The sequence below is a fragment of the Crotalus tigris genome, unplaced genomic scaffold (genome assembly GCF_016545835.1).
Source record: "Crotalus tigris isolate CLP2741 ecotype Arizona unplaced genomic scaffold, ASM1654583v1 scf7180000018682.9941245338:1185362, whole genome shotgun sequence".
NCBI lineage: Eukaryota > Metazoa > Chordata > Lepidosauria > Squamata > Viperidae > Crotalus > Crotalus tigris.
Window position 1 is genome coordinate 890,384 of NW_024097143.1, and position 27,879 is coordinate 918,262.

Sequence of the window (27,879 nt, forward strand, 5' to 3'; positions counted from 1 at the left end):
GGTGAAATCTGAGACCAAATTCTACTGGTTATGATAAGGGAGATACCCTTACAAAGCTCAAGAATGCACAAGAAAAGAGATACCAGAAAGTTGGAATTGCATGAACAGTGTTGCAGAACCACTTAGATTGATGATCCAGTGGCATCGGTGCATTTCCTGAAGGGAAGGTGTGTGTTGGATTATTTTAGTTCATTTTAGCTAAGAAGGCTGATCAGCAAAAATATCATAAAAGGAATTTGCAGCCCTTCTTCTAGCAGGTATTTATTTTATTAAAAACTGAGATGTTATCCCTATGAATTACTGCACCCTTCATCTCTCTAGTTTCCAGTTATTCCTTCTTTCTGCAGTCTTGAGGTGGAGCCTAGCCTCCTACTTGATAAACCTTGTTTGTGGGAATTAAGATAACCTGAAATCTTCCTACATGGCAATATCACTCACTTTGGGAAAATATGAGAAAAGCTGGGGAAGAAAAAAGGGAGAGCAATTATAGCAATTACCAAAAGTAACATTTCTATGGAATTGGAGGGGAGAAAAAAAGATTCTAATGGCCTAGTACCTGATTGAAGTCACTTGGCTAAAACACATACCTACCTTCTGCAAAAGGTTGTCACTAAAGAGATGAGAGTTTGATGCTTTTTGTATTTGAGAGTTTACTTCCCTAAGCCACCCAGAGTCACCATAAGTGACTTGGGCAACGTGACTGGAAAGCACAGTCAGCAACAATAGATGTGATGGCAACAGCACCATTGCAGAATATGGATAAAGCAAAAGCGTTGTAGGCCATTGAATTTCCTATTGTATAAAGTGTGAAGAGGTAGTTTAAAGCATAGTGCTTCCCAGGATAAGTTAGTGAAGAATAGTAACTTAGAGGGATGTACAATTAAACATTTAATAATTTGACAGGAAATCTAGCTTCTCTTTAATATAACAGCAGCTCACACGTCAAATAGGTTGGGCATATGAATGATGATGCGCTCTGCTAGAAATACTCTCTCACTAAATATGTCTAATTCACCTTTCCCTCATGGCAATTCACAGAGTGCCCAGAATGCAGAACTTCTTGTTACTTTGATCTTTCCTTTCCAAGTTAAATCTTATATAACTGTTTCTTCTGGTCCTCCTGTCCCATTCATGTCAGAGTTCAAGGCGCTTCTGGGGTGGAAGGATTAGCCGGTGACATCATCCCTGGGGGCGGTGCTTCTTTCATGTCCCTGTCAAGGAGCTGGAGCGAATGACGGGAGCTCACCTTGCCACACAGCAGCACTCAGGTTGCGAACATGGGCCTGCTAACCTCCAACCCAGCATCCTAATCACATGATCCACTAACACTCCTTTCTGCTGCTTAATGACAACAATAAAGTTATTTGAATGTATTTCTAACTCGATCAAAATTATTTATTTATTTAAAAGTCTATTTATGCAAAGAGTTCATCTTCCTTCACTCGCTTATAAAAATACTCAAGTGGACGATTATTGTGAAATAAAAATGCATGAGTGGTAGGTTATATTACATTTACAATTTAGAACCTGAGATTCTACCAAACTAATTCAGTGCTTTCAGATTTGTATTTCTAGTATAATCATATATATATTTTTTTGATTCTTTACTTTTTTCTATAGCATTCCTTGCCACAATTTAATCCTTTCCCTTGGACAAAAAAAAAACAACCCTTAATTCTAACCTTTTACATTTTTTATTTTTTTATTCCTAAAAAAGAAAAAAAAAAAGCCCCACAAAATCATGACATTCAAGTTGACTACTGAATGTATCTGTCACAGTCTGTGTTTCTGGGAATTAACAGAAATTGTTTTATTATTCATTTTAACCACGCACCAGAAATGAGACTAAAAATCAGGCTGAACGTGACAAACAGTCCATAGGGGACTTCACCAAAAATCAAAGTATGAGCAGCCCTGAATGGAGTAAAGTAAGTTTTCAGGGAAGGATCCTGGGCACCTGGATAAAGAAGATCAACGGATAGTTTTGACCGGGCTCTTGAAATTGCTGGCGGCCTGAAGCTGCAGCTGATAAGCCATAGGATGAATCTTGAATCCATAAAGTCTGAAAGAAATAAAGGAGTTAAAATAAAGTAGGATGGGATGGAAGATTTAAAAGTCTTTCCCAAATAACCAACATATATTTTCAGTTAAGGTATATATAGACTTTGTTAGATTTCAGTCTAAATATTTGGTTCAAATAAGGAATCTTAGAATTTTTTTTTAACTGTGAAATTTGATAGGAGTGGGAATCGACTCAATGTTATATCTAAAAGCCTCAGGAAAATAATTTTAGCTTAAGTTACTTAACTTCCTAAGGATAGGAAAAGCACATGTGGTTTAGAAGAAAATAAAATATTTTCTCTGGATAAAGTCTTATTACACTTCTCAAAAAGCAACATTCTCAGATGTACTTTGTGACTTTGTTTTGAGGAAAAAAATATATACTTTAAAACCTTCCCCATAATGATAGTGAGATTCTTCTCTTTTTCTGGCAGCATAGTATCTCAAACTGGGTTTGGAGTAGGAGGAGAGTTGTTATTATGTTATATTTATTCAGAGGATTAGTTTTTTATAAGCAGTTAAAATTTGATCTAATAAAACACACTATTCTGTATATTATAGAATATATGTTCATTATATAATAATTGTTTAAACTGTCACAAGAACTATCAGTATCTGCCTGTTTTATATATACTGCTTCTTTCCATTTCTTTGCTTTTAACTCAGTGGTTCGCAACCTTTTTAATGCCGCGACCCCCAACTGGTCGTAAGTCGAGGACTACTCAACGGGTCGTAAGTCGAGGACTACTCAACTGGTGCAGCACCGTCGGCAGAATGGGATTTTTGGTGGGCTCAGCAGGGCAGAGACAGCCTGGACAATTCCTTTTGGCTTTTGAAAGCCAATAGAATTATACTCTATTCAAGAGAGTCTATTCTATTGGTTTCAAAAGCCAATAGAATAAAAGGGAGTGGCACGGCTAAGGAAAAGAGGGAAAAAAAATGGCAGACTGCATTGTTTGGCGACCCCCATGAAATGGTCGTTCGACCCCAAATGGGGTCCCGACCCATAGGTTGAGAACCACTGTTTTAACCTATCATAGTCGACTGTTTCTCTTACACTCCCTAGCTGTCTATTCTCTTAGCTTCTGGCCTACCTGCCTGCCTTCTTTATAGGGAAGCATCCTATTAACTCTTTACTTCCATTCTACTGTTTCGTCACACTTAGCAGTGATCTGAATTGCACCTCTTCTGGAGCGAAGTATTGGGAAGCAGCATAGCCAGCCCTTATAGAGAGCCTGTTGGTATTGCTTAACATTGCTATGTTTCAACATTCACCGAATCTCTGGAGACCATAACAATAACATAACAGGCTCTAGCTAGTAATGAAATGAGAATTTATGAGCTCTGACAACAGAGGCAAGTAGCCCTGACAACACAAAAATAGATCTGTTTTCAAGTCTTTTCAGCAGCACAGAGATTTCCACTTGTCTGAGAAGTCTCTAGTGCAACTCTATCCTTAATAATGTAATGATTCTTCATTTAGGGAACTATTATATCCTTTCTTCTTTGGGTGGCAGCAATAACATTAGGGATACCAAACTTTTATTCAATATACTCTATTACACATTTGATGGGGCCTTACCTGGGCACAAACTGATTGGCTGGTCGCTTCGGCCGATATTCAGGATGCACCATGAACAACATGTGAGGAAAACCAGTTCCAAAATACGCACCATCTGTGTGATGATGGCGGGAAGATTTGGGAGTATAGACATCCATACACTTGGGGCAGTACAGTTTGACCATAGCTTCCCCTGGGATATCAGACAAACCTAACAATGAAGACAAACAACAGTAAGATAGAATTCAGAAATTAAATTCATTTAAAGAAGTTACTTGATATGGGTTCCAGAACAGACTTACCAACCTGATTTCCATCAATAGTCCCCAGATCTATAGTTTGCAGGTTTCCAAAACAGATGATTCAAGAATTTAGTTATAAAAGTGCCTGAACCGAAAGCATCCTATGATTGAATCTGTCTACTATTTCACCCTGATTCTGTAGTCTAATTTTTTTTTCTTCATCTCCTACTATAAAACAGACCCCTTACGTTAGCTCTGAATCATTTCTTCCATAATATACTCACCAATGGGCAGCATAGGCTGATTCTCACAATAAACTCGAGGGCAGTATCCAAAGTCTCCCTGCTGGTATTTCTCAAGCTAGAAATAGAGAAGGAGAAAAAGTATAGAAAATAGAATCTTTCTGTAAAGAACTAATTTGCTGACTCGGGACAGAGAAATTTTTAAGGAAAATCTTTAAGGAAGCTGCACTTGCCAACTAACGTAAATCATCTAGATCAGGGGTCCCCAACCTCCGGGCCATGGAACTGGTGGGTGAGCATGCTCAAGTGTGCAAGTCTCCATTTATGTGACTGGCAGGCATGCATGTCCACTGCTTGCACAAATGGAGCTGTGTGAATGCGCATGCTCACCTACCACTCGTGCAGAATCATCCCCTCTCCTCCCCCCCCAAAGCCGGAAAGATTGGGGACCGCTGATCTACATGAATCTGCAGGATACGTTTAAAATTTACTCTCTTTTAGGTTTTATAAACTCTGATTGGGAATATTTGTCCAGCAACATAAACAAAAAAATTATAGACTACCCGCTTACTAAATAGCATGGATAATTACCATCTGGGCAATACCGCGGTTTGTGAGGATATAGCGGGCATGAATAAGTCCATAGAGCATTTCAGCTGCCTGTTCAATCAAGTCACTCTGGTTAGGATTGTCCTCCAGCTCTTCATCTGCAAGAGAAAGGGAAGGAAGTGCTCTGCTGTAATGCACTGTGACATTGACAAAGAGGAAGAAAGTTGTACTCTCCTGGGAAGCACTAACTGATTCTACATGGTTATCTCACTTTGTTCATTTATTTATCCAGTATTTTCTTAACCATCTTGTCTTTCACTACTCCTGCCACGCTAAATTGTAATCCAATTTAATACAACTGGTAAAATATTTTGACAGGTTTACTTTAACAAATTAAGATCAGAAACTTTTAAATTACTGTTATCTATTTCTCAAACATGATAGCTGTCTATGTCATTTCTCAGATGTTTCAAATCAATGTATTTTTAAATGTATATTTCTCCTACTCTTTCTACAGTATATTGTTAGTTATTCTTAGCAAGCCTTAGAATTTTTATCTTTATACATATTAACATCAGAGAGAGGGTGAACTGGTTTACTGGTTAAAGGCACCAGGCTAAAAACCAGGGGACTGTGAGTTCTAGTGTTGCCTTAGATACAAAAAGTGTTTGGGGACTTAGGGCCAGGCCCTTTCTCTTAACCCTAAAAAGAAGGCAATGGCAAACCAACACCAGAAACATTGCCAAGTAAACTGTCAGAATTTGCCCGTGTAATTGCCAAGAATCAAGACTAACTTGAAGGCACAAAACAGAGAGGAAAACAAGAGACAGTATTTGACATTTTTAGTGCCCTGCAGAATGTTAATAGAAAACGGGAAAATTAAATAATTAAAAATCCTGCTTTTGGGTGCTGAAGCAGGATTCATTTCAGATTACCAGGTCCTTAGAGTATTAACATTTATGAAGACAGTTGAACACAGGGTGATTCATAATAGCATACTGTATAACCCGGGGCTTCTATTCTTATGACATGAAATAGGAAAAAGTATGCAAAGTGTGGTTCCTGGAATTCTTTCCAAACTCTTTACTAGCTGTTGCCATAGACCAAACATGTCAAACACAAGGCCAGGGGGCCGGATGCGGCCTGCGAAGTAGTTTCATGTAGCCCGCAAAGCCATCCTGGAAACAGTGAGAGAACGGCCCCCGCTACCTTGGCCCTGGCTGTGTTTCTTGTCTGTTTTTCTTTCTCCTTCATATCAAATATTTTCCCACCACTCTGTACTTAGGAAGGAAGAAAGGAAAGAAGGAAAGGAGAGGGAGGGTCTGAGGAAAGTCCTGCCTTAGTCCGGTCCTGCTGCCCTTTCACCATCCCCTTGCCCCTTCCTCCTGGCCTATCTTGGGGTCTCCCATCCTATGGCTAAGGAAGCTTTGGATACAAAGCCGGGTCTCCTCCCATGGAGATGGAATGGGCCTCCCTCTGACTTTGCCCTGGTACCCATCATGAGCAACCTGGCTAAGGAGAGCAAGCACAGCAGCAGCAGCCGCCTTGAGGAGTAGGTAAGTGCAGCTGTGCGCCTCCTGGGGAAGTGGGGCTGGGCTTGGTGCCGCAGGTGCTCGAGGGCCAGGCTGGGCATTTGACCTCTGATGCCCAGGGCTCCGGGCAGCCCGCACCACCATCCAGACCCCTCCCCCCCGTGGCCTGAGAGGAACGGTGAGGCTCCTCAAGTGGACCACGCCTTGGCACTTGCCCTGGTCCCACCTCCTTCTGCCAGAGACCCTCAGATCTGTCCCACTCCTGCCCAGGCCCCCTTGACGCGAACAATGTAGAGCTGGTCATGCCCACCCAGTAGGCCACACCCACTCCATCCACGCCCACCCAGTAGGCCGCCCCCCTCCGGCCACACCACCGTCCCTCCCCGAGGGCAACCGCAATGCTGATGCGGCCCTCAATGAAATTGAGTTTGACACCCCTGCCATAGATGGAGTCTGTATTTTTTTCTGTTAGGAAGTAATTTGTGATTGCAGTTTTCTGCTTTCTCTGCCTACTGCCTCTGTGCATGTCCATTGTGACATGGCGGCCCAGGCTACAAATGCTCTGTTGTCAGTCACGTGACTGGGAGGAAGAAAAGATGGAGGCCTAGAAGGGAGCAGTCAACAGCATTCCATGCTGCTGCCCAACTACATCTTCCAAAATTGGAGGAATACTTTCCTCCAAAACCTTACATTGGATCCAGCCCATTTTCAATCTCCTTTTGTTGGCTTTCTGCCCTGGACCCCATACACCAAATATGGACCCATTCTATTTTGTTTTTAGAGAGTGATTCTGGTGATAAATTGTCAAACAAGAGAGAATTCCATCTGTTGTACAGGTAGTCCTCAACCTACAACTATTTGTTTAGTGACTGTTCAAAATTACAACGGCACTGAAAAAAGTGACATATAACCAGTTTTCACACTCATGACTGCTGTAGCATCCCCATGGTCAAGTGATCAAAATTCAGGTGACTGGCAATTGGCATGTATTTACGACAGTTGCACACGTAATTACTATTTGTAACCTTCCCAGCTGGCTTCCAACTAGGAAAGCCAATGGGGGAAGCCAGATTTGCTTAATGACCGCGTGATTTGCTTAACTAGAACAACTGTGGCAAAAAGGTTGTAAAATGGGCACAACCCATTTAACTGCCTTGCTTATCAATGGAAATTTTGGACTCACTTGTGGTAAGTCTGTTTTGAAAAACTGGAAAGAAGAAAAAAGATGCCTGAAGATTATGAATCCCAACATTTTCTACCTTGGTTAGTAAAAGCTTCCCATTTGATCAACCTGTAGCAAGTCATGTTTGTGATCCTGGCTATATATCTATGAAAAGTTCCCAGTGGCATATCCAATGGGCCCTGATTAGTTTCCCCAAAATGTCTTCTGAATAATGGCTATTATATTCCTGCCAAGTGCACATTGCCAGCATGCATACCAACATCGAGGCACAGCAAGGTCAAGAGGTTACAGCCCACTAATCATATTTTCAAAAGTCCCTGTAATGTCAAGTAACCCCTCATACAAACAGATTTAGATCGTTTCCCACCTGGTTCCAAATCGAGGATCATATCCAAAGCCTGGCGATAATGAGGAACTTGTTCATTGAGGCCAGTTAAATTGAACTTGTCTTGGATGTAGTCTTCATCCACCTGAAAACAAATAGAAACCAGGATCAATTGACCTTGACTTCTCAAGTGCCTATACTTTACTTTCTCAAGGTACATTACGACCCAAGTAACACATTTCTGAAATTGCCTGCAGCTCCTATTTATTTAAAATCTTCTATCGCAGTGGTTCTCAACCTTTCTAATGCCGCAACCCCATAATACAGTTCCCCATGTTGTGGTGACCCCCGACCACTTATACATCACTGGGTGCCAGGGGCGTGGCCAAAGAAAAGGGGGAAAAAATGGCGGACAGCCTTGTTTGGCGACCCCCATGAAATGGTCGTTCGACCCCAAATGGGGTCCTGACCCACAGGTTGAGAACCACTGTTCTATCGTCTCTCTCAATATGATGTTCAAATCAAATCTTTTCTTAAAAGAGACCCTCCTAATTTCCAGCCCCCACTGAAAACGTCTGCATAAACATTTAGTGGACAAGGCTTCCCAACTCACCTCACAGAAGAACTCATTGCCTCGCAAACCACAAAACCAGGAAATCCAAGATACCTCCTCAGAGCTACTCATCTTCCCGTCCTCTAGAGAAAGAGAGGAACAGAAACATCGTCAGTGTTAACAGTGATGGCTCACCAAAAAACATTCTTTGTGGAAAAACTCTCTACACAAAACAATCTACAGACATAAAATTTTCAGCTCACGTTCCCCAACCCTACTTTACGCTGGCCGATAAACTACCGTCTTGCATCTGTGCATGGGAACCAATGCTACATAAGAATCCCATAAGCTGTTTCTTTGCAAATAGATACCCACTTCCGACTTACCACTTAAAAAATGCTTTTTTTTTTCTTCACAGCAGTAATATCTCCCTTACCGCACCATTTTGCAAGAAACATGCAATCGACACTCTTCCTTCCTTCTTCTTCTTTTTTTTTTTTAAACGCCCGGCACACATTTTCACTGCCACCCTCGCCTCCACCTCCGCTCTTCCCCGAATATTCACTGGAGAGCTCCATTACCTGACCATTCCTTCCCATTATGTTTTTGGCCAATAACTCTCTAAATCTACAGCCCAATAACTCACCCCAAAAGGCACAACTGCCTCAAGGAGAGGGACGCGGAGCACAATCAAGCCTTGGACCGCTAAGGCCTCTGTCAGCTTCAACGGCGCACGCGCTACATTCGCCGATGAAACGGCATCACGGGATTGCAGTACTTCAGAATAAGGAGAAAATGGACAAGCAGGAAACGGGAAACTACTAGTCCCAGAGTGCAACAGAGAAGGAAATGGACGATGCGGGGGGGGGGGGAGAGCTAGTCCTAACTTCCTTTCAATCGCAGCTGTTTTCAGAAGAACCATTTGTAAAGCAAGTAGCTTTCCCAAAAATCGCTCGGCGCGACGAACTGAATGCAGGACAAATAATGCTATATTTTTAAGGGACAACGAACACCAGGACTTGCAGAAAAATAATGAATATTTGATCGAAGCTCCCTTGGGAAGGTAAGTATGCCTCTTTCTCTTCCTGTTTCAGGAATCGTGATCAGATTAACACGGGAAGAGGGGATGGCTTAGATCTTCAGGCTGGATTATCACTCACGAGCAAGGAAGCGATTCGAATTGGACATCGGTTCGAAAGTACAATTCAGTGTATTTTTTCAACCCTTTTACAAATAGTAGGGCGAAAGGGCGCCAGAAGTACAGAGGCTTTGCCGTTTCCTTTCTTGCCAACAGTTTTTTTCCCCCTGATCCCTTTTCTTGCTGATGCACACGGACGTAAACAGAATGTTTCATTTTAGTGTCTTCCCTGTCATTGCTTAAGGCTGGTAGTTGTGTGTGTTTTGGGTTTCTTTCCCTAATTCTTGATCTTTGGCAGTCCCTTTTCACATTCCTCCTTAATAACTTTGATTTCATTCCTCGGTTCTTTTAGTTCCCTATCAGTAGGCTCAGGACCTCAAAATGATTCCTGATGTTCTTCTTGAAAATGGTAGCCGTATGCTCAAGATCATGGAAACTTGGCTTTCTTCTGCTGATTCAGCTTCACTTGGTACTTGCATAGGAGCAGTTCATGACCTGTTTCACAGTCACCCCTGGCCAAGTCTTCGGTGTTAGAACGGAGCCCTTGTATACTGTAATAATAGAGTCAATCTGTTTCAGGTAATCCTTGACTTAATGACCACAATTGAGTCCAGAAATTCCGTTGCTAAGTAAGACATTAAGAAATATTGTCTCATTTTACAATCTTTCTTGACACAGTTGCTAAGTGAATCATTGCAGCTGTTAAGATGGTCACACAGTTGTTACGAGAATCTGGCTTGCCCATTGACTTTGCTTGTCGGGTTGCAAAAAGGGATCCTGGCTGGGAATATTGCAATTGTCATAAAGATGAGTTAGTTGCCAGGCATCTGAATTTTGATCATGTGATCATGGGGATGTAGCAGTGGTCACAAGTGTGAAAACTGGTCATGTGACTTTTTCCAGTGCTGTTGTAACTTTGGTCATTAAATGAATGGTTGAAGGTCAAGGACTATCTGTGTCCCATTTGGTGATTTTCATGTACAGAGATGTTATTTTGGTTGCCACTAAATAGTTCATCTGCCTTACAGGATCTCCTTATATCACTTCTTTTGAATATAAGTGCCTGGCTGCTTTAACTGGTCAACAGGGATCAGCTTGACACTGCTGGTAATCCTGCTGGGATGTTATATTCTGGCTTAGGCTCCTGGCACTCTTCGCTCAACTCTCCCAGCCTCACCTCACTATCTTGATGCAGTATAGCAGGACTTGTGGGGTGATGGGTGCACAATGGTAGCCAAATACAATTGAATACTCCTCCCACTACCCACCATATTACACAATGGACCAAAAAAGGGGGTACCTTATAATACTTTGGTGTTATATCAAGATTAGTGAAAGCAGTAAATAGCACTGGATGTGGGATACAGGTAAACCACGACTTACGACTACAATTAAGTCTAACATTTCTGTTGATAAGTGAAACAGTTAAGTGAGATCTGCCCCATTTTACCCCCTTTCTTGCCACAGTTGTTAAGTGAATCACTGCAGTTCTTAAATTAGTAACAAGGTTGTTAAGTGAATCTGGCTTCCCAATTAATTTTGTCAGAAAGTCACAAAAGGGAATTGCATGACCCTGAGACACTGCAACTGTCTTAAATATGAACCTGTTGCCAAGTGTCTGAATTTTGGTCACGTGACCGTGGGGATAATGCCAACAGCTGTGAGTGTGAAAAATGACCATAAGTCACATTTTTAGTGCTGTTGTGACTAAATGACTAAATGAAAAGTTGTAAATCGGAGACTACCTGTATTGCCTAGTTCCAAAAATGTGACAGAAAAAATGGAATGAGATAGAGATGCAAGACAGGATGTGCTGTTTTCAAAATAGTTAGCTTTTGAAGAATTAACACTATTTTACAAAGCAAAATCAAATATTGCAGTGCTAGTTCCCCTTGCAGCTTATTTTCACTTCTTTGCCCATTCCTTCTTCATCATGATTCTATCATCAACGTTATATCTATGTGGACCAAAACAGAAATGGTCCATAAAAAGATATCATGCTTGAATGAGTAGTCCTTTAATTATGGGGCGCCTTGAATTAAATCCAAAGCTCCCTCCCCTACAGTGCAAATTAAGCAAATCATGAATCTGAGCTTGTTTTTTTTGTGCAGGCATATCATTATCCAAACTAGGTAACATCATCAGTGCTGGTAAGGAGTGCAGATTACTGTTATTTAAATTCTAGAATATAATATAATGTAAATCAGGGGTGTCAAACTCACCATATCACGCAACATGTCGTGATATATCGTGACTTTTTTCCCCTTGCCGAAGTTGGGGTGGGCGCAGCTTCTGCATGACGCATCCGGTCCGCGGGCCAGAAGTTTGACACCCCTGATGTAAACAGATAGCCAACTGACTAGCCCTGATGAAGTTACCTAGTTTAGGTAATGAAATGTCTGCAAGAAAACAAGCTCAGAGAGCACCAAGGACCCCTCATTTCAACCCTGAGCTACAAATATTCTCCTTTATTGAAATCACAAACCATTATTATTAGAATACAGTAGCTAAGAGGGATAACAAAAATCAGAGTTGTCCCACTTTTAATCCAAAGACTATATAGGAAGGAAGCAAATCCATTTCCCCCAAATCAGTGCTGACTTCCCTTCCCCAATAAGTTACCATCACGGATGCTGGTGCTGCTTCGCCGGCTCATCCTATCTGCAGTAGTAGTTCTCAAAATGGCTGTCATGTTTTCGGTATTAATTAGCCATGCCTGTTTGATGGAAAATCGGGAAAAAGATCTATCATCAATATGTACAGTAAGGTACAATTATCACATATAAGTAATGTTTGGGACATTTTTAACCACCAACTGCTGAGATGGATTCTAGACGTGCAAGCTTATATTGCACGTTGCTTGGACGTCTCATCCTGAAAATCAGGCAATTAAAAATTGTAGTACTCTGCTCAAAATTTTAGTTTTTGAGAGGGTTTTTTTTTAAAATTAAAGATTCAAAAAATTAGTAATCAATTGTGGCTTGTGGCTACAGTGGCCATATGTCTTTTATTATTATATAGAACAACCCTTTATTTCCTCTGGAGCACTGGGGAAGTACCTGAGGATTGGAAAAGGGCTGATGTGGTTCCCATCTTCAAGAAAGGGAAAAAAACAGACCCAGAAAACTACAGACCAATCAATCTAACATCAATACCTGGGAAGATCCTGGAAAAGATAATCAAAAAACAGACTTGCGAACAACTAGAAGCAAACAAAGTTATAACTAGTAGCCAGCATGGGTTTGTTAACAGCGGATCATGTCAAACCAATCTTATCTCATTCTTTGATAAAGTGACTAAATTAGTAGACCAGCGAAATGCTGTGGACAATAGAACACTTAGATTTCAGTAAGGCATTCGACAAAGTAGAGCATAACCTGCTGCTTAGTAAGCTAGAAAAAGGTGAGCTAGAGAACATCATCACCAGATAGATGTGTAGCTGGCTGACAAACTGTATTCAACGAGTACTCCTCAATAGTACTACATCCACATGAAGAGAAGTAAGCAGTGGGGTACCACAAGGCTCCGTCTTAGGCCCAGTACTATAAAACCCCAGTTCACCATACTACAAAAAAATGTTGAGACCTTGGAAAAAGTTCAGAGAAGAGCAACTAAAATGATCAAAGGCCTGGAGACTAAAACATATGAAGAACAACTGCAAGACTTGGATTTGGCTAGTCTAAAGAAAAGAAGAAACGGGTGACATGATAGCAGTCTTCCAGTATTTGAGGGGCTGCCATAAAGAAGAGGGCATCAAACTATTCTCCAAAGCACCAGAGGGCAGGACAAGAAACAGCGGGTGGAAACTGATCGAAGAGAGAAGCAACCTGGAATTAAGGAGAAACTTCTTAACAGCGAGGACAATTAACCAGTGGAACAGCTTGCCTTTAGAAATTGTGGGCTGGAGGTTTTTAAAAAGAGACTAGACAGTCACTAAGGAGAAACTAAAGAGAAATTTCCTGACAGTTAGAACAATTAACCAGTGGAACAACCTGCCTCCAGAAGCTGTGAATGCTCCAACACTGGAAGTCTTTAAGAAGAGATTGGACAGCCATTTGTCTGAAATGGTATAGGGTTTCCTGCCTGAGCAGGGGGTTGGACTAGATGATCTCCAAGGTCCCTTCCAACTTTATTATTATTATTGCTTGTCTGAGATGGTATAGGTTCTCCTGCTTGAGCAGGGGGGCTGGACTAGAAGACCTTCAAGGTCCCTTCCAGCTCTATTTCAGAAAGATGTCACTTTAATTTATTGTTATTTATTTGGGGGGCTTTTGCTCTTGAATTTTCCTTTGTAAACCAAAGCTATAAACATAAACGTTTTTTAAAATCCTCATGAATCTTTATCAGATTCCCCCCTTTTTCTGTTTTTTTTTCTTTATTTTTTTCCCAGAAAATGTGTTATGAAGCACCTGAGGAGTGATGCAGACGATAATCTTTAAAACATTTGGTAATCTATTCTCTTACAAGTGAAAGGTGGCCCAGGGTCGACTTTTTAGAGTGATTGCTCTCTTAAAATCTCAATTAAGAAAAGCGATGCTTGAAAAGAAGGCATAGTATTGGAAAACTGGGCCGAGCAGTACGACTCAGAATAAATAAACCTTCAAAGAATAAAATGAAAAAAGCGGGAAAAAGTAGGCAAAAGTGAGCATGCGCATGAAGAAAAGCACGCGTGATGTCTGCGCATGACTTACAGCATCAACGGCGTCTAAGGATCCGTCAATTCAAGCTCCTTCCCTTGCTATGTGGAAGGCTCCCTTTACATTCGTACTCTTTATACTATTTTGTGCTTTTAATCCACCCACCCCGTTCAAAGAGCGCTGGAGGGCAAGTCGAGCTTCCGTGGAAACTTGAACCTCCGCCGCGCCTGCGTAGCGTTCCTGCCCGTTGCCAGGCGACCGAATCGGGCGCTTCCGTTTGAAAAATCCTCTGAAGGTCGCGTGCTGCTCTGAAGTCTAAACGTGAATTCCGAGAGATAGAAATTTAAAGTGACACGCAAGGGTAAACTTCAGCGTTAAGAGAGACCTTTTTTTTTTCTCCAATAAAATTTGTCAGATCCGCTGTCAGGGATAATGTGGAATTCGTAGGATTCTTCCACTTTTCATAACTGTGGTTAACACTTCCTGCTGTGCAAGAAAAGGGCTGCCATTCCATATTGTAGAAAAGATTACCCATTGTTCTTTTACAATTTAAGGGGGAATTGCAATTATTTTTCTCCGTTTGTATTGTTATAGGCCAGGGCTTCCGGCCTGATCAAGGGATTGGACTAGAAAACCTCAAAGATCCCTTCAACTCTGCTCTTCTAGGTTTGAGTTTCTTAACCTTGACAGCTTTTAAGATATGTCTGGAGAATTCTGAGAGTTGGTCCACCTGTCTTAAAGTTGTTAAGGTTGAGAATGATTGCTCTAGTCTAGGGCAGGGATGTCAACATCACCAATTTTTAAAACCTGTGGATCTCAACTCCCAAAATTCTCCAGCCAGCATGGCTGGCTGGGGAATTCTGGGAATTGAAGTCCACAAATCTTAACATTGCCAAGATTTGACATCCCTTAGGACAGAAGTCCCCAACCTTTTGGGCACCAGGGACCGGTTCCATGGATAGAGATTTTGCCACGGACTGGAGGGTGCGTGGTTTTGTGTGCTGTCTGCATCCTGTGGATGGGGCTTTCCTTTCTTGTGCGGCCCGGTTGCTGGCATGCCACGGCCCGGTACTGGTCCATGGATTAGGGGTTGGGGATTCCTGCCTTTCAACAAAATGGTGCAGTTCAGACACATGATGATTATTAATATTATAGACTCCCATTTGATATTATTAGTTTTAATAATAATATTGAGTCCCATGATTTAAAAGAGAAAAACAGGTCAATAAAAACAAAGTTAGGGATAGCAAAATGATAGACTAGGTTGTTTTCTTTTCTGGGTTTTCTTTACTTACTTCATCCATGTCCAGTCCTCTAGAGTAGTTTGTGGACCCTTTTCTGGATGGCATCTGTTTGGAGTCCCAAAAAGGATCAAAGAAATTAAATGTACTGACTATAACTATGCCTATGCAGTACCTCTAGAAATGTTCGGTTTGAATTCTCACTGAATCCAGCTAACCACAATAGCTAGAGTCTTACTTTTAGTTAGAGAAAGAAAGAACAATCTTCATGTGCTTCTGTGCTTGATGCCACATTCTGCACTACTGCAAAACGTAAGGATTATGCATGTTTGTAGTAAATAATTGATCTTTTTATGTAAATACTTCGTTTTTTTTCTTTCAACAGTTTGTGTAGTTACAGCTTTTCAGCCAGAACAATTCTGCGTCAGTATGAACCATGGTGAACAACTGATCACCTTCACTCGTGCCCAAGAGGAGTCAGATCGTTGGAGAGATGGACACATTCAGAAAAAAAACAGAAGTTCTTGCTTCACCAACCAGGAAGAAGAGAATGCAGCTGGTGAAGCCGTGCGTAACTTTTATGAGAGCCTGGCACTTACAAGTAGTTCTAAAAGAGTGTTACAGAGGAAACCAACTGTAACTTATGTGCTCCATCGGCCAGCGCAGGTGTCTCCTTGCATCCCAAACTGCCCAGGACAAACCGACACCCACAAAGGGAATCAGCTCTTGAAAGCTGCTCAAGATGGCAACATGAAGTCTCTCCAGAGGCTTGTGGAGAAAGAAGGGTGTGATGTGAATTATAAAGATGGGTTTTATTGGACAGCTATCATGTGTGCAGCCTATGCTGGACAAGGGGAAGCGGTACATTATCTTTTGAATCGTGAGGCTGCTTGGGTGGGGATTTGTGATTCACAAGGCCGGGATGCTATGGATCTAGCTGAAGAAGCTGGACATGAAGAGGTGATCAGCATCCTTCGGGAGAGCAAAAGGCCTCAAGCGAAGAATGAATCCTCTAGGTGAGTTCTCCTGTTTCTGAGTTCATCCAATTTTCCTCTAGGAGAAAATGCTTTGAGTGGATAGGTTTCTGAATGTTGTTATGCATTATTTCACTGACATAATGTAGGCCAAAAGCAAGTCAAATATCGTCAAAATTTTAAAAGTTTGCCCTAATATTGATTTATAGTTATTGCATTAATGGCTACAGGCTACAAGCCAATACCATTAAATCCATTCTATGCCATGAACAGTTTTTCTGCTCTTCAGGCCTTAATATGTTATGTTGATTTAATGTTTCTTGCTTTATTTATTTGTTTGTTTGTTTATATTTTGTACATTGCCCAGAGTCCTCCGGAGTTGGGTGGCCAAAAAATTTAAATAAAATGAATAAATAAATAAAATATACCACAAGAAAAATGATCAAATACAGTGCAAATAGTTTTAGATAACTCAAATACAGGTAGTCCTTGACTTACAACCACAACTGAGTGCAAAATTTCTGTTGATAAGGGAGAAAGGTGTTAAGTGAATTTTGCATCATTTTCTGACATTTCTTGCCACAGCTGTTAGGTAAATCATTGTAGTTGTTAAATTAATAGCACAGTTGTTAAGTGGAATTTGGCTTCTCCATTGACTTCGCTTGTCAGAAAGTCACAAAAGGTATCACATGACCCCAGGATATTGCAACCATCATAAATATGAGTCAGTTGTCAATTATCTGAATTTTGATCACATGACTCTAGGGATGCTGTAATGGTTGTAAGTAGTGAAAAATGATCATAAGTCACTTTTTTCAGTGTTGTAACTTTGAACAGTCACTAAATGAACTGTTACACGTTGAGGACTACCTGTAACCAGTGTCCAACTGTAGCCAGACCTTTAGAAAATCTGTTTCTTCCATCGCTTCCTTCTGAAACGCTATTCAGTAACATTTACAAGTTTGTAAGTGAAAATCTTAGCACCCTAAATATGTGTAAGGTTGTTCTAAACTGGTTCAGGCTACCGAACCATGAAAACCGATCGCTGAATATTCCAGATATAAATAGATTTTCCAGGGTGGCAGCAGATAGAAGACCTTATGGCCCTCCCTGTAACTGTCAGCTGCATCTACTATATCAATGAAGATTAATTACATTTTTTTATTACTGAACTTGGGGCAGTGTTTGGCTAGATAAAAGTAAGTAGCATTTAATTTCTCCCCTGGAGTAATTCTGAAGGGTGAATCTTATTTTTTTTAATTTTTCCAAACTCTCCCTCATACATATACCATGATATTTAACAGATGTTAACATACATTCTTTTTACATTCACATATAAGATATTTTTAATAAAATGAAATAAATACATACACATAACTTTTGGTGTTGCTCGCCCATTTCCCCTTTCACTGTATCCACACTCTTCTTCTCTACCTTCTTTCTCCTTCTCTTCCCTACTTCCCTCTTCTTCCTCTCCTCTTCTCTTTCCTTCACCATTCTCCTCCCCTTTCTCCCCACTTTTCCTCTTCTCCTCCAACCTTCCTACTCCTTCTCCCCTCCTTTACTCTTTTCTCTCTCCTCTTGAAGGGTGAATCTTATTGTGCTGTATAATTATTACCAATGTAGGATATCAGAGGCCTCTGGACTAAGCAAAGTTAATTTTGAAAAAGATTGCCATGCTCCTCTCACGCTGTTCTTAGATAGAATTTCAGAAAAGAGATGAACTTTTCTCAAGAAAAAAACTACAGCCCTCCTTCGATCCCCCATTACCATCTTTCAGCTTGACTCAGTTTGTGTAAACGCCGGTTTGCCTTGTTTCCAATGATTTCCCTTCTTTCTGCAGTTTACAGTTACCAGTTGAGAGAAGATACTGTGAAGTATGCCAGGCACACTATAGCGAAGACACTGTGGATCTCCACCAGCGTTCCACGGCCCACCTTTTCAATCGACGTGACCCGTTACCCTCCACCCGGTACTGCATCCCTGAGAATAATGTGGGCTTCCAATTGATGGTCAAAGGTGGCTGGGATAAAGAAACTGGACTGGGGCCCAATGGTGCTGGTCGCAAGTTCCCTATTAAGACTGTCCTCAAGAGAGATCAGAAAGGCCTCGGCTTCTGCAGTAACCTTAAACCCAAGGTTACCCACTTCAGACCTAATGACCGTTGTGCTGTAGAGGAACCTGTGAAGCGGCAATCCAGAAAAGAACGAGCAGCAACCGTGGGAAAACGGGAGGCCCGCCGGAGGGAGGCCAAGGCTGCCGCTTGGGAACGCAACCTCCGTACCTACATGAACCTTGATCTTTGAATAGTTTTGGACAAGCGGTGATCGTAATAATCGCATATCCAGCTATGAGTTATACATCATAATAAAGTGTAGCTTAATCATGGTTTATTGAATATATTAACATTGGCTCTGTGTACTGTAACAGTCTTGGCCACTTTGTTATTGAATGTGTAGTGTGACCAGCCACTGAGTCCTTGTTCTCTTTTTAGTCTTATTCAATCTTTCTCAATCGTGGCAACTGTGAGGTTGTGGACTTCAACTCCCAGCATTCCCATGCTGGCTGGGGAATTCTGGGTATTGAAGTCCATGCATCTTAAAATTGCCAAGGTTGAGAAGCACTGGACTAATATGTCGCAGAGAACAGAATGAAACAGGGAAGACATCTATAGGAGAAAGAAAGAAGAAACTACTGGTTCTTTGACTTCATACAGTTTAACATATACTTTACATGCCTTAAAAATGAATAAATAATAAACTTCACAAGCTGAACTATGTTGTGGAATTGGGGAGGAAAATAATGTACAATTGGGAAGAAGTGGGTTGACCTACTGCATGTTATTTCAGCTACTTGGAAATACCTTTTTTAACCTGGAACTCAGGTTATAAACCACTTAGAATTGGAAGAGTAGATAATATATACAATACCGTTCGATAAAATGTGTCCTAGACATCGAAATGTTTTTTACACTGTTTGATAAGACCTTTAAGTTCTATGTATTTCAGACTGTATAAAATAATCTGAATCTGGAAATTTATCATTTCAAACTGAGATGATATTGTTAATTAATATAAATGGCAAAAATAGAGCAGGTAAATGAAAAAATGAAAAAAAAATTCAAGACATGCAAGTGTAGAAAATGGTAAACATGTTCTTGATTGCCAGGAAGGAAAGAATATTCCATTCTAAGGCTATTTGAAAGGATAGAAAAGTAGAGATATAGTGAATTGTGTTGATGTAAAGTAGTTTTAGTTATATTTTCCGTTCTCTTTCTCTTCCCTTTCTTCTTTCAGGCATTTAGTTTCTTTGGTTTACTGTTTCTTATTCCTTTTCTATGTTCTACATCAGTGGTTCTCAACCTGTGGGTCGGGACCCCATTTGGGGTTGAATGACCATTTCACGGGGGTCGCCAAACAACGCAGTCTGCAATTTTTTTCCCCCTTTTCCTTAGCTGTGCTACTCCCTTTTATTCTATTGGCTTTTGAAAGCCAATAGAATAGACTCTCTTGAATAGAGTCTAATTCTATTGGCTTTCAAAAGCCAATAGGAATTGTCCAGGCTGTCTCTGCCCTGCTGAGCCCGACAAAAGTCCCATTCTGCAAATGGTGCTGCACCAGTTGAGTAGTCCTCGACTTACGACCGGTTGAGTAGTCCTCGACTTAGGACCGGTTGGGGGGTCGCGGCATTAAAAAGGTTGAGAACCACTGTTCTACACAATTCTGCCTGTCCCGAAAGGAAATAGTACAATGGGTTTGTGTGTTTGTCTGCCTGAACCACACACACATACAAGAATCTGCTATTTCAAGCAACAATGGCTTAGAAGGTGTCCTCAGTATGAATTCCCATTTCACACTACTCCTAATTTTCACATTTCATTTTGGCAGATATTTATAAGTATATATGTGCTAATCCCAAACTCATCTATTTAGGACTACCATATTTGAGTTAAAAGAAACTTGGGTAGCCAATAAATGGCAGCAGTGAAGTTTTTTTTTTTCCCCTCTCAATTTGCTCCTGCTCAAATTTTGCACTCCGGCTATAGTAGTCTACAGAAAGCTAAGAAAGTGATTCAGGCACACAGGAAGTTTCTAATCCCCATTCCTTTCACCTCACAATATGCCTGCTGGGAACTGGACTTTAGTACATCTGGAGGACATCCGATTCGAGAAAGTGTAGGGTTACAATACTGTCGCTCTTACCTCTCTGCTTCTCCCCCGCCCCCCCCTCTCCGCCAACCGCTTGCTTTGTGTTTCCAGCTCTGGTTTCCTAGTCGGACTCTTAGACGCTGAACACCAAATACGGGCATGATGAAATCATCGCTGATGTTGAGAGAACTTATGGAAGGCACTTCCGCCCTTACTTGCGGCTGTTTTATCCCGTTTGCTTTATAAACGCCGGACGTTTTTTGTGTATAGTGCTGGATACTTGTTAATTTTAATTTATGGAAGAAGGGAGAGTGTATTGAAGAGTTGGTTTACGAAAGAAGGGAGCAAGAATTAAAGGAGAGGGGTGCTCTGGGGTGGGGCGGAAGGAACAGGAAGGGAAAGGGGACGAATTTAGCTGTCCGGGAATCCAATGTGAGAGTGAATAAAGAAAAGGTGAATTTCAACGAACTAAATACAGCACAAATAATGCTGTACTTTTAAGGGACAATTTTAAGGACTTGCAGAAAAATAACATAACATAAATGTTTGATCGAAGCTCCCCTGGGGAGGTAAGTATGCCCCTTTCCCTTTTTTTCGGGAATCGTGATCAGATTAACACGGGAAGAGGGGATGGTTTAGATCTTCAGTCTGAATTATTATTCATGAGCAAGGAAGCAATTCGAATTGGACATCAGTTCAAAAGTACAATTCAGTGTATTTTTTCAACCCTTTTACAAATAGTAGGGCGAAAGGGCAACCAGAAGCACAGAGGTTTTACCGTTTCCCTTACCTACCAACATTCCCCCCCCCCGTCCCTTTTCTCGCTGATGCACATGGACGTAAACTGAATGAAGACCTAGCTATGTTTCATTTTAGTGTCTTCACTGTCATTGCTTAAGGCTGGTAATTGTGTGTGTTTTGGGTTTCTTTCCCTAATTCTTGATCTTTGGCAGTCCCTTTTCACATTCCTCCTTAATAACTTTGATTTCATTCCTCGGTTCTTTTAGTTCCCTATCAGTAGGCTCAGGACCTCAAAATAATTCCTGATGTTCTTCTTGAAAATGGTAGCCGTATGCTCAAGATCATGGAAACTTGGCTTTCTTCTGCTGATTCAGCTTCACTTGGTACTTGCATAGGAGCAGTTCATGACCTGTTTCACAGTCACCCCTGGTCAAGTCTTTGGTGTTAGAACGGAGCCCTTGTATCAATAATAGAGTCAATTCTCTCTCAGTGAGGTTCAGGACCTCATTTTATACTAAGAATGGTAGAATAATAAAGAAGAGTTGAGAGTTCTGCTTCAGAAGCAGAAGAGGGTTGAGTAAAATGGGGAGGAACAGGTGAAGGTGCCTGAAGAATTACAGGCAACTCTCAAAACAGCAGGAGTTAGGATGGTGCTTCTTATAAAGGGCAATGGTCACCCTCTTTGCAGCTGGTCCAGGAAGATCAAAGCTGTTTTGGTTAATTTGGGAGTTCATTAGTTCTAGGTGGGTTTTTTTCCCCACAATCACTCCCTCTCCTTTCTCCCTTATCATTGAGCCCAGAGAAGGGATTTTGGCATTCTGCACGGAGAGATAATGGAGCTGGAGGACTCAACCTAGTGGGTTACAATTGCTGCTTTTCATGACTTGCAGAACTATTTATTGTTATTTTATATTTTTATTACATACACACACACACACATGTTGTACCCAAAATGGGTCCTAGCCTGGTGCCAAAGCCAATAAAGTCCATCAGATATGATGAATGGCATTTCCAGCTTCTTCTGTACTTTTGGAGTACTCCAGCAAAAGGGTCTCAGCAGCTAAAGGAGGCAAGATCTTGAACAATGCACAAGCTCAAATTTTATACAGTTATGATTAAGGAAGCTAACACCCTAAGAATCACTCATTGGTTCCTTGACACATGTTTCTTTTGATCGGGTTCTACTTTACCCTCCTTCTTCATACATGGCACATCTATGTTAATAAGTTTTCTTATCAAAAGAGGTGTGTCTTTTACAATTATATATCTATGTGCCTTAGCTAGCATCCTTCTAGCACGTCCTTCTGACTTGTAACTTTCTTGTTGCTAGGCAGTAGTGTCCCTACCGTTTGGTACACTCATTGCAGCTGCAACTTTCTGCCTCAGTGATTCCTTTAACAAACGTTCCTAATTCCAACCTCAGTCCTTCACACATACACACACATACAGTAACTCAAGAGAGCAGACATATCTAATATTGCTGCCGCTTGTTTTCCCTACAACAATCTTGTAAAAGATGGGTCAGGCTGAGTCAGAGGAATTGATATTATATTTTTCCCCAGCCTTGTTGTTGAGCAGCTCCTTCTGTTGCCCATCAGATTCCATGGCACTGAGGTACCAGCGTCGCTTATGGCGCTACGTGGAACGTGGCCGCCGTCACAAGTTGCGGAGACTCCTGCGGCATCACAGAGAAGTCTTGGACCTGGGCAAAACGAAGGGACACAGAAACCACACACCCCTGCACCGATGCTGTGCCCTCCTGGACCACAAGGCTGCCATCCTTTTACTGAAGTACGGGGCAGACCCCTCTCTCCCAGACCACCGTGGAGACACAGCTCTGCATTTGGCTGCCTGGCATGTAGCACATGGAGGAGACCATGGTGAGACAAAACTTTATAACTTTATTATGCTGCTTAGTTAAAATATAAGGACATCTGCTTCCAAAAAATGGAGATCTCTCATCTATCATATGGAGATAGTAAATAGCAATAGGACAGATTGTTTAATAATAATAACAATAATAATAATAGTTGGAAGGTACCTTAGAGGTCATCTAGTGCTCAGGCAGGAAACTATACCATTTCAGACAAATGGCTGTCCAGTCTTTTCTTAAAACCTTCCAGTGTTGGAGCATTCACAGTCTTTTTTTTTTTTAAATTAGGACAGCTAGAAATTTGCTGGATAACAACTTCAATCTGCTTTAGGCTTCGACACAAATATGGTCCTCTGCTGCTCCTTCAGAGTGTCACAATGTTCCCTGCTTTACAGCTGAACCAAAAGGATTTAATCTACCCTGTAAGACCTGGTCAATCCTTAATAGGATTAGGACTCAACATGGCAGGTCCTCCATAAAAGGGGAATGTTATCCTCTTTGGGATATAGCTGGGGTGCTCCGAAGCAGACTATGTGCCATATTGTGGGACAGTGCCCTCTGAGCACAATAAATAAGTTAATTTATTGTTCCGAGATGCCCCTTGGGTGCAGAGGATTCATGTGGAAATCATTCCTATTTTTTGCTCACTTGGGTGGGAGCAAGGAGGCCCCAATAGAATCAGTGGTAGTAGCTTCATTTGGAGCAAATTCGTTATTTGTCAAAAATACATAGAGGATTGTATTTCATTTAGTACCTCAGACTCAAAGTACATGGCGCTTCTACACATTTTTCCCAACAACAATCTTTTATTGGGCCTCCTCGTGGTCCAAATTCCAGTCCCTCTTCAGCTGTAGAAACTCATTGGGTGACTGTCAGCTGTCTGATTAACAAACTCAAATCCAAGGAATCTTCAAGGCTTTGAAGTGCCATAAAAGATAGATCTTTTTTGAGTACACATCTCAGAACTGAAGAAGCGAAAACAGCTCCGATTTTCCCATACGAAAATCTGCCTAGTTAACAATAGCTTCCCTTAACCCCCACCCACCGAGTGTTCATGTTGCCCAGTCATATGTCTTTGGTTTATTATGAGAACGGTCCACCTCTCCGTCAGACATCTGCGTTAGTGACTTTGGCATACTTGTAGGTTCCCACGATCCCTGGATGGCTTCTTAGACTCCTGTTTCCTCCCAATGCTTTTCACCCCCTCCCCCGTTTCTGTGGCAAGCTGAGTAGCAATAGAATTTAGCAGGCATCTTAGGAATTCAACTTTGAACAGTGACTTTTACCGTAAATGCCGGCGTACAAGGCAACCTGGCATATAAGACAACCCCCGTCTTTATAGCCGGGCCGCATTCCTAGAACGTCGTCTTATACGCCGGAAACTACCAGTATTTCCGGCGTATAAGACGACTTGGCGTATAAGACGACCCCCGTCTTTGGCGCCGATTTCAGCGCTCGCGGAAGTCGCCTTATACGCCGGCATTTACGATAGTCTGTCGTGCCCAGCTTAGCCAAACATTCCTTGCAAGGTTGTTATTGGAGTGATAAAAAGTTAAGATAATGTGAGTGGAGACCCCTTATGAGGTGTCTTCAAGTACTAGAGGAAAAGTGAGCTACAGGTAGTCCTTGACTTACGACTATTTGTTTAGTGACTATTTAAAGTTATCACAGCACTGGAAAAAGTGATTTATGACCAGTCCTCACATTTATGACTGTTACAGGGTCCATACAGTTACATGATTGCCATTTAGGCACTTGGCAACCAGCATGTATTTATGGCATTTGCAGAATCCTTGGGTCATGTGATCATCACTTGTAACCTTCCCAGGATCCTTCCAATAAGTAAATTTAACAGGGGAAGCTGGATTTGCTTAACAACCACAATGATTTACTTAGCAACTGTTTCAAAAGTCATGCGTGACTCATTTAATGATGGAATCGCTTAGCGAAGAAAGTTCTGGTCCCAACTGTGGATGTAAGCTGAGGGCTATCCATATAAGTCTAGCAAATACAATAAAATAGGAACACAATCATAGAAATCTTTACAAGATTAGGAGCCAAAACATACAGTAGCTCTAGATATTCCATCAGTTTTCAAGGGTATTTTTCCCTAGTTCCTATTATTCAGTATTTTTCTTCTTCCCCCAAAAAAGTTGAAGTGTAGGAAAAGATTCAGAGAGGAACAGAAATTCTGGTAATGTTTTTCTCTTTGTTTATTTCAGATTTTTGGTTCTGTGTCATAGAAACGGATGCTGGTTAATGTGAATTGCTGAGCAAATGTTTCTGACACTTTTAAGATAAACTGCTGTATTATAGTATAAGTTTCATAGACAATAATCCAATTCATCGGATTTATTAAAGAGTATCCAAAGATTATATAATACCCTCTGCATCTAAAGAAGCAATTTGTGGTTTACCAGAGTTATGCTAGTTATGCAGCGTTATACTATTAGTTTTCAAGGGTTTGTGAAGCACTTTGCTTAATAGTCTTAACACATTGGTTTTTATAATCTAGAAATAGAGAAGCCGATTTTTCTACAGTATTCACAGTGGGTGTAGCAACTATGAATATTCAGACACAATTTGCTGCAATTTGCTCAGAAGCCACTAAATGGTGCTAATCATTAAAGTTGTTTTTTTCTTCTCAGTGTATGAAGATCTGTTTGTACCCTTGCGAATCCACTGTCCATCTGCCATGAGCATCAAGAATAAAGCTGGAAAAACCCCAGGAGATCTCTTGAACAGAGCAGCAGAAGAGAAATGGGTATCAGTAATCCACCAGTAACCGTATCAAAGGGAAGAGATTGTTGGAACTGGAAATAAATGAAAGCTTAATGGAGAGTGAGGAGAGAGAGAAGAAAGAGAAAAAGATCTGTATCATTTATTTTGATCATTATTACCTTTATGTTTTGTAATAGTGTTGTTTTTAGGACCATCCCTGTTGTATTACTTTTTTGTGTGTTTCTTATTGGTGAAGAGGGGGGAAAGGGAAGGAGGAAAGGGAAAGAAAGGGAAGGGAAAGGGAGGGGAAAGGAAAAAACAAAAGGAAGGGAGGAAAGGAAAGGAAGAAGGGAAGGATCATCAACTGATTTGGTTTTGTCACCTTTTCTCAGACAAAGAGTGGTATGTTTTAATTCTCCACAGTGTCCCAACGAAACACTTGAGGAAAATGTGGCGGAACATGAGGCTGAGAGAGAGTGGAGATGCAAGCTTCTCAATGAATGGGAGGACGAGTTTCAAGAGACCCCATGGCAGCATGAAGGTGAAGCTAGACTTTCCTTAGAAGTGAAGATCTCACAGTCCATCAGGTGCTCTCCTCTGTGGAGGTCTGAGCCATGATCATGACAGATGAATTCGTAGAGTTGCCACTAAGAAGGGTTAGCTCAGTGGTTAGAATGCAGTATTGCAGGTTAACTCTGCCCAAAGCCAAGAGTTCAATCCTGACCAGCCCAAGGTTGACTCAGCCTTCCATCTTTCCGAGTTTGGTAAAATGAGGACCCAGATGGTTGGGGATAATATGCTGACTCTGTAAACTGCTTAGAGAGGGCTGTAAAGCACTATGAAATAGTATATAAGTCTAAGTGCTATTGCTATTGCTACTGAGACAAGTTTTCAGGCCTCCTAAGACTTTTTTTAAAAATTTAAATAACTCCCTCAATCAGTTTGACCAGAGGTTCTGCCTGGTTTTCATTTTCTGAAGCACCCATTTTGCTATTATTTAAGTAATTTGTAGCATGTAGACTTTGGACACTCACTTGTTCTACTGTCTTAGAAAGTAAGAAAGTTGTGGCATAACTAGATTTGAAAGGGACCTTCATGGAGCAGGGTGCACCCCCTGACTTATTTCCCCGTTCTTTTCTAGAGGATTTCTCTACTGGTCCCAACTCAGAAACGTTCGAGGAATGGGCTGATCGCTTACACCGGGAATACAGGCAAAAACGTAGGCAAGAAGAGGAACGGTGTCACCGAAGGCCCAAAAAAGAAGCTCCAAAATCTTCCATTCAACTCCAGCACCTCCTGGAGCAAGAGCATCTAGAGTACCTAAAACGTGCCCAGGCCAAGGAAGAAGAGGTTCAGTCAGCCAAGAGAAGACGTTACGAGGAAGGCTGCAGCCGAGTCTTCTCCTCAGACAGTTCACGTCCATTGTCTTACAAGGACATTCCCTGGCCGAGTTCGACTGGGACTCCTGAGGAAATGGCCGCAGCAGCCCTTCGCGGTGTAGATCCTTCAGACAAAAGAGCTTATCGGCGCTTCCTCCGGCGTCAGCAGGCTCTGTGGCATCCGGACAAGTTTGCACAACGTTGCGGCACACGCTTGGCTGAACAGGATCGCCGTCGGATCTTGGACACTGTCACAGCATTGTCCCAAGCTTTCAATCGCTTGGCTGAAGCAGCCAAATAAACCTTGCTGCTTGTCTACATCAGTGTTTCTCAACCTCAAGAACTTTAAGATGTGTGGACTTCAACTCCCAGAATTCCCCAGCCAGCGTGCTGGCTGGGGAATTCTGGGAGTTGAAGTTCACACATCTTAAAGAAGTGGCCCCCAACTTTTGGGGCACCAGGGACCGGTTCTGTAGAGAGAGGTTTTCCTGCGGACTGAAGGAGGTGTGGTTTCGTGTGCTGCCTGCATCTCGTGGATGGGGCTTCGCTTATTTGCGTGGACCAGTTTCTGTCTTAAAGTACCTGAAGTCAAGAAACACTGTCTGCAGGTCTGAAATGGGTTAGGGTACTTGAGCAGAGAGAAGATGTCCTCTTTTCTTGCATTGTTTATAAATTATAAAATGTTAACTTTTGAATGTCTTTGATTGGTTTAGGTAGGCTGAGTAACTTTAACAGATTTTTTTTTTAAAAAAAAGCTTCTTTGTTGAAGACAATTGTAT

The 27,879-nt window shown here is 41.5% G+C and overlaps 3 protein-coding genes across 5 annotated transcripts; 2 read left to right on the forward strand and 1 right to left on the reverse strand.

The window, feature by feature from the left end:
- Positions 1–1,377: 1,377 nt before the first annotated feature.
- On the reverse strand, positions 1,378–14,207 carry CSNK2B (casein kinase 2 beta). Of its 2 annotated transcripts, XM_039355362.1 has the most exons (8): positions 14,078–14,207; positions 12,009–12,102; positions 8,309–8,391; positions 7,738–7,840; positions 4,698–4,813; positions 4,149–4,224; positions 3,644–3,833; positions 1,378–2,062 (listed from the first exon to the last, which is right to left on the reverse strand). In XM_039355362.1, the coding sequence occupies exons 2-8, from the start codon at positions 12,076–12,078 to the stop codon at positions 1,972–1,974; spliced, it is 729 nt and encodes a 242-aa protein (XP_039211296.1). In that variant the 5' UTR covers positions 12,079–12,102; positions 14,078–14,207; the 3' UTR covers positions 1,378–1,971. The 2 variants fall into 2 exon arrangements, with proteins under 2 accessions (XP_039211296.1, XP_039211297.1); XM_039355363.1 differs by lacking the exons at positions 12,009–12,102; positions 14,078–14,207 and adding an exon at positions 8,895–9,042.
- On the forward strand, positions 9,129–19,012 carry GPANK1 (G-patch domain and ankyrin repeats 1). Of its 2 annotated transcripts, none has more exons than XM_039355359.1 (3): positions 9,129–9,311; positions 15,650–16,280; positions 18,082–19,012. In XM_039355359.1, exons 2-3 carry the CDS (start codon positions 15,694–15,696, stop codon positions 18,542–18,544), a joined length of 1,050 nt encoding a protein of 349 aa, XP_039211293.1. In that variant the 5' UTR covers positions 9,129–9,311; positions 15,650–15,693; the 3' UTR covers positions 18,545–19,012. The 2 variants fall into 2 exon arrangements, with proteins under 2 accessions (XP_039211293.1, XP_039211294.1); XM_039355360.1 differs by lacking the exon at positions 9,129–9,311 and adding an exon at positions 9,427–9,965.
- A 1,587-nt stretch (positions 19,013–20,599) lies between these two features.
- Positions 20,600–27,787, forward strand: NFKBIL1 (NFKB inhibitor like 1). The gene is made up of 5 exons (XM_039355361.1): positions 20,600–20,955; positions 22,726–23,007; positions 25,649–25,764; positions 26,145–26,262; positions 26,863–27,787. The coding sequence occupies exons 2-5, from the start codon at positions 22,731–22,733 to the stop codon at positions 27,399–27,401; spliced, it is 1,050 nt and encodes a 349-aa protein (XP_039211295.1). The 5' UTR covers positions 20,600–20,955; positions 22,726–22,730; the 3' UTR covers positions 27,402–27,787.
- Positions 27,788–27,879: the final 92 nt, after the last annotated feature.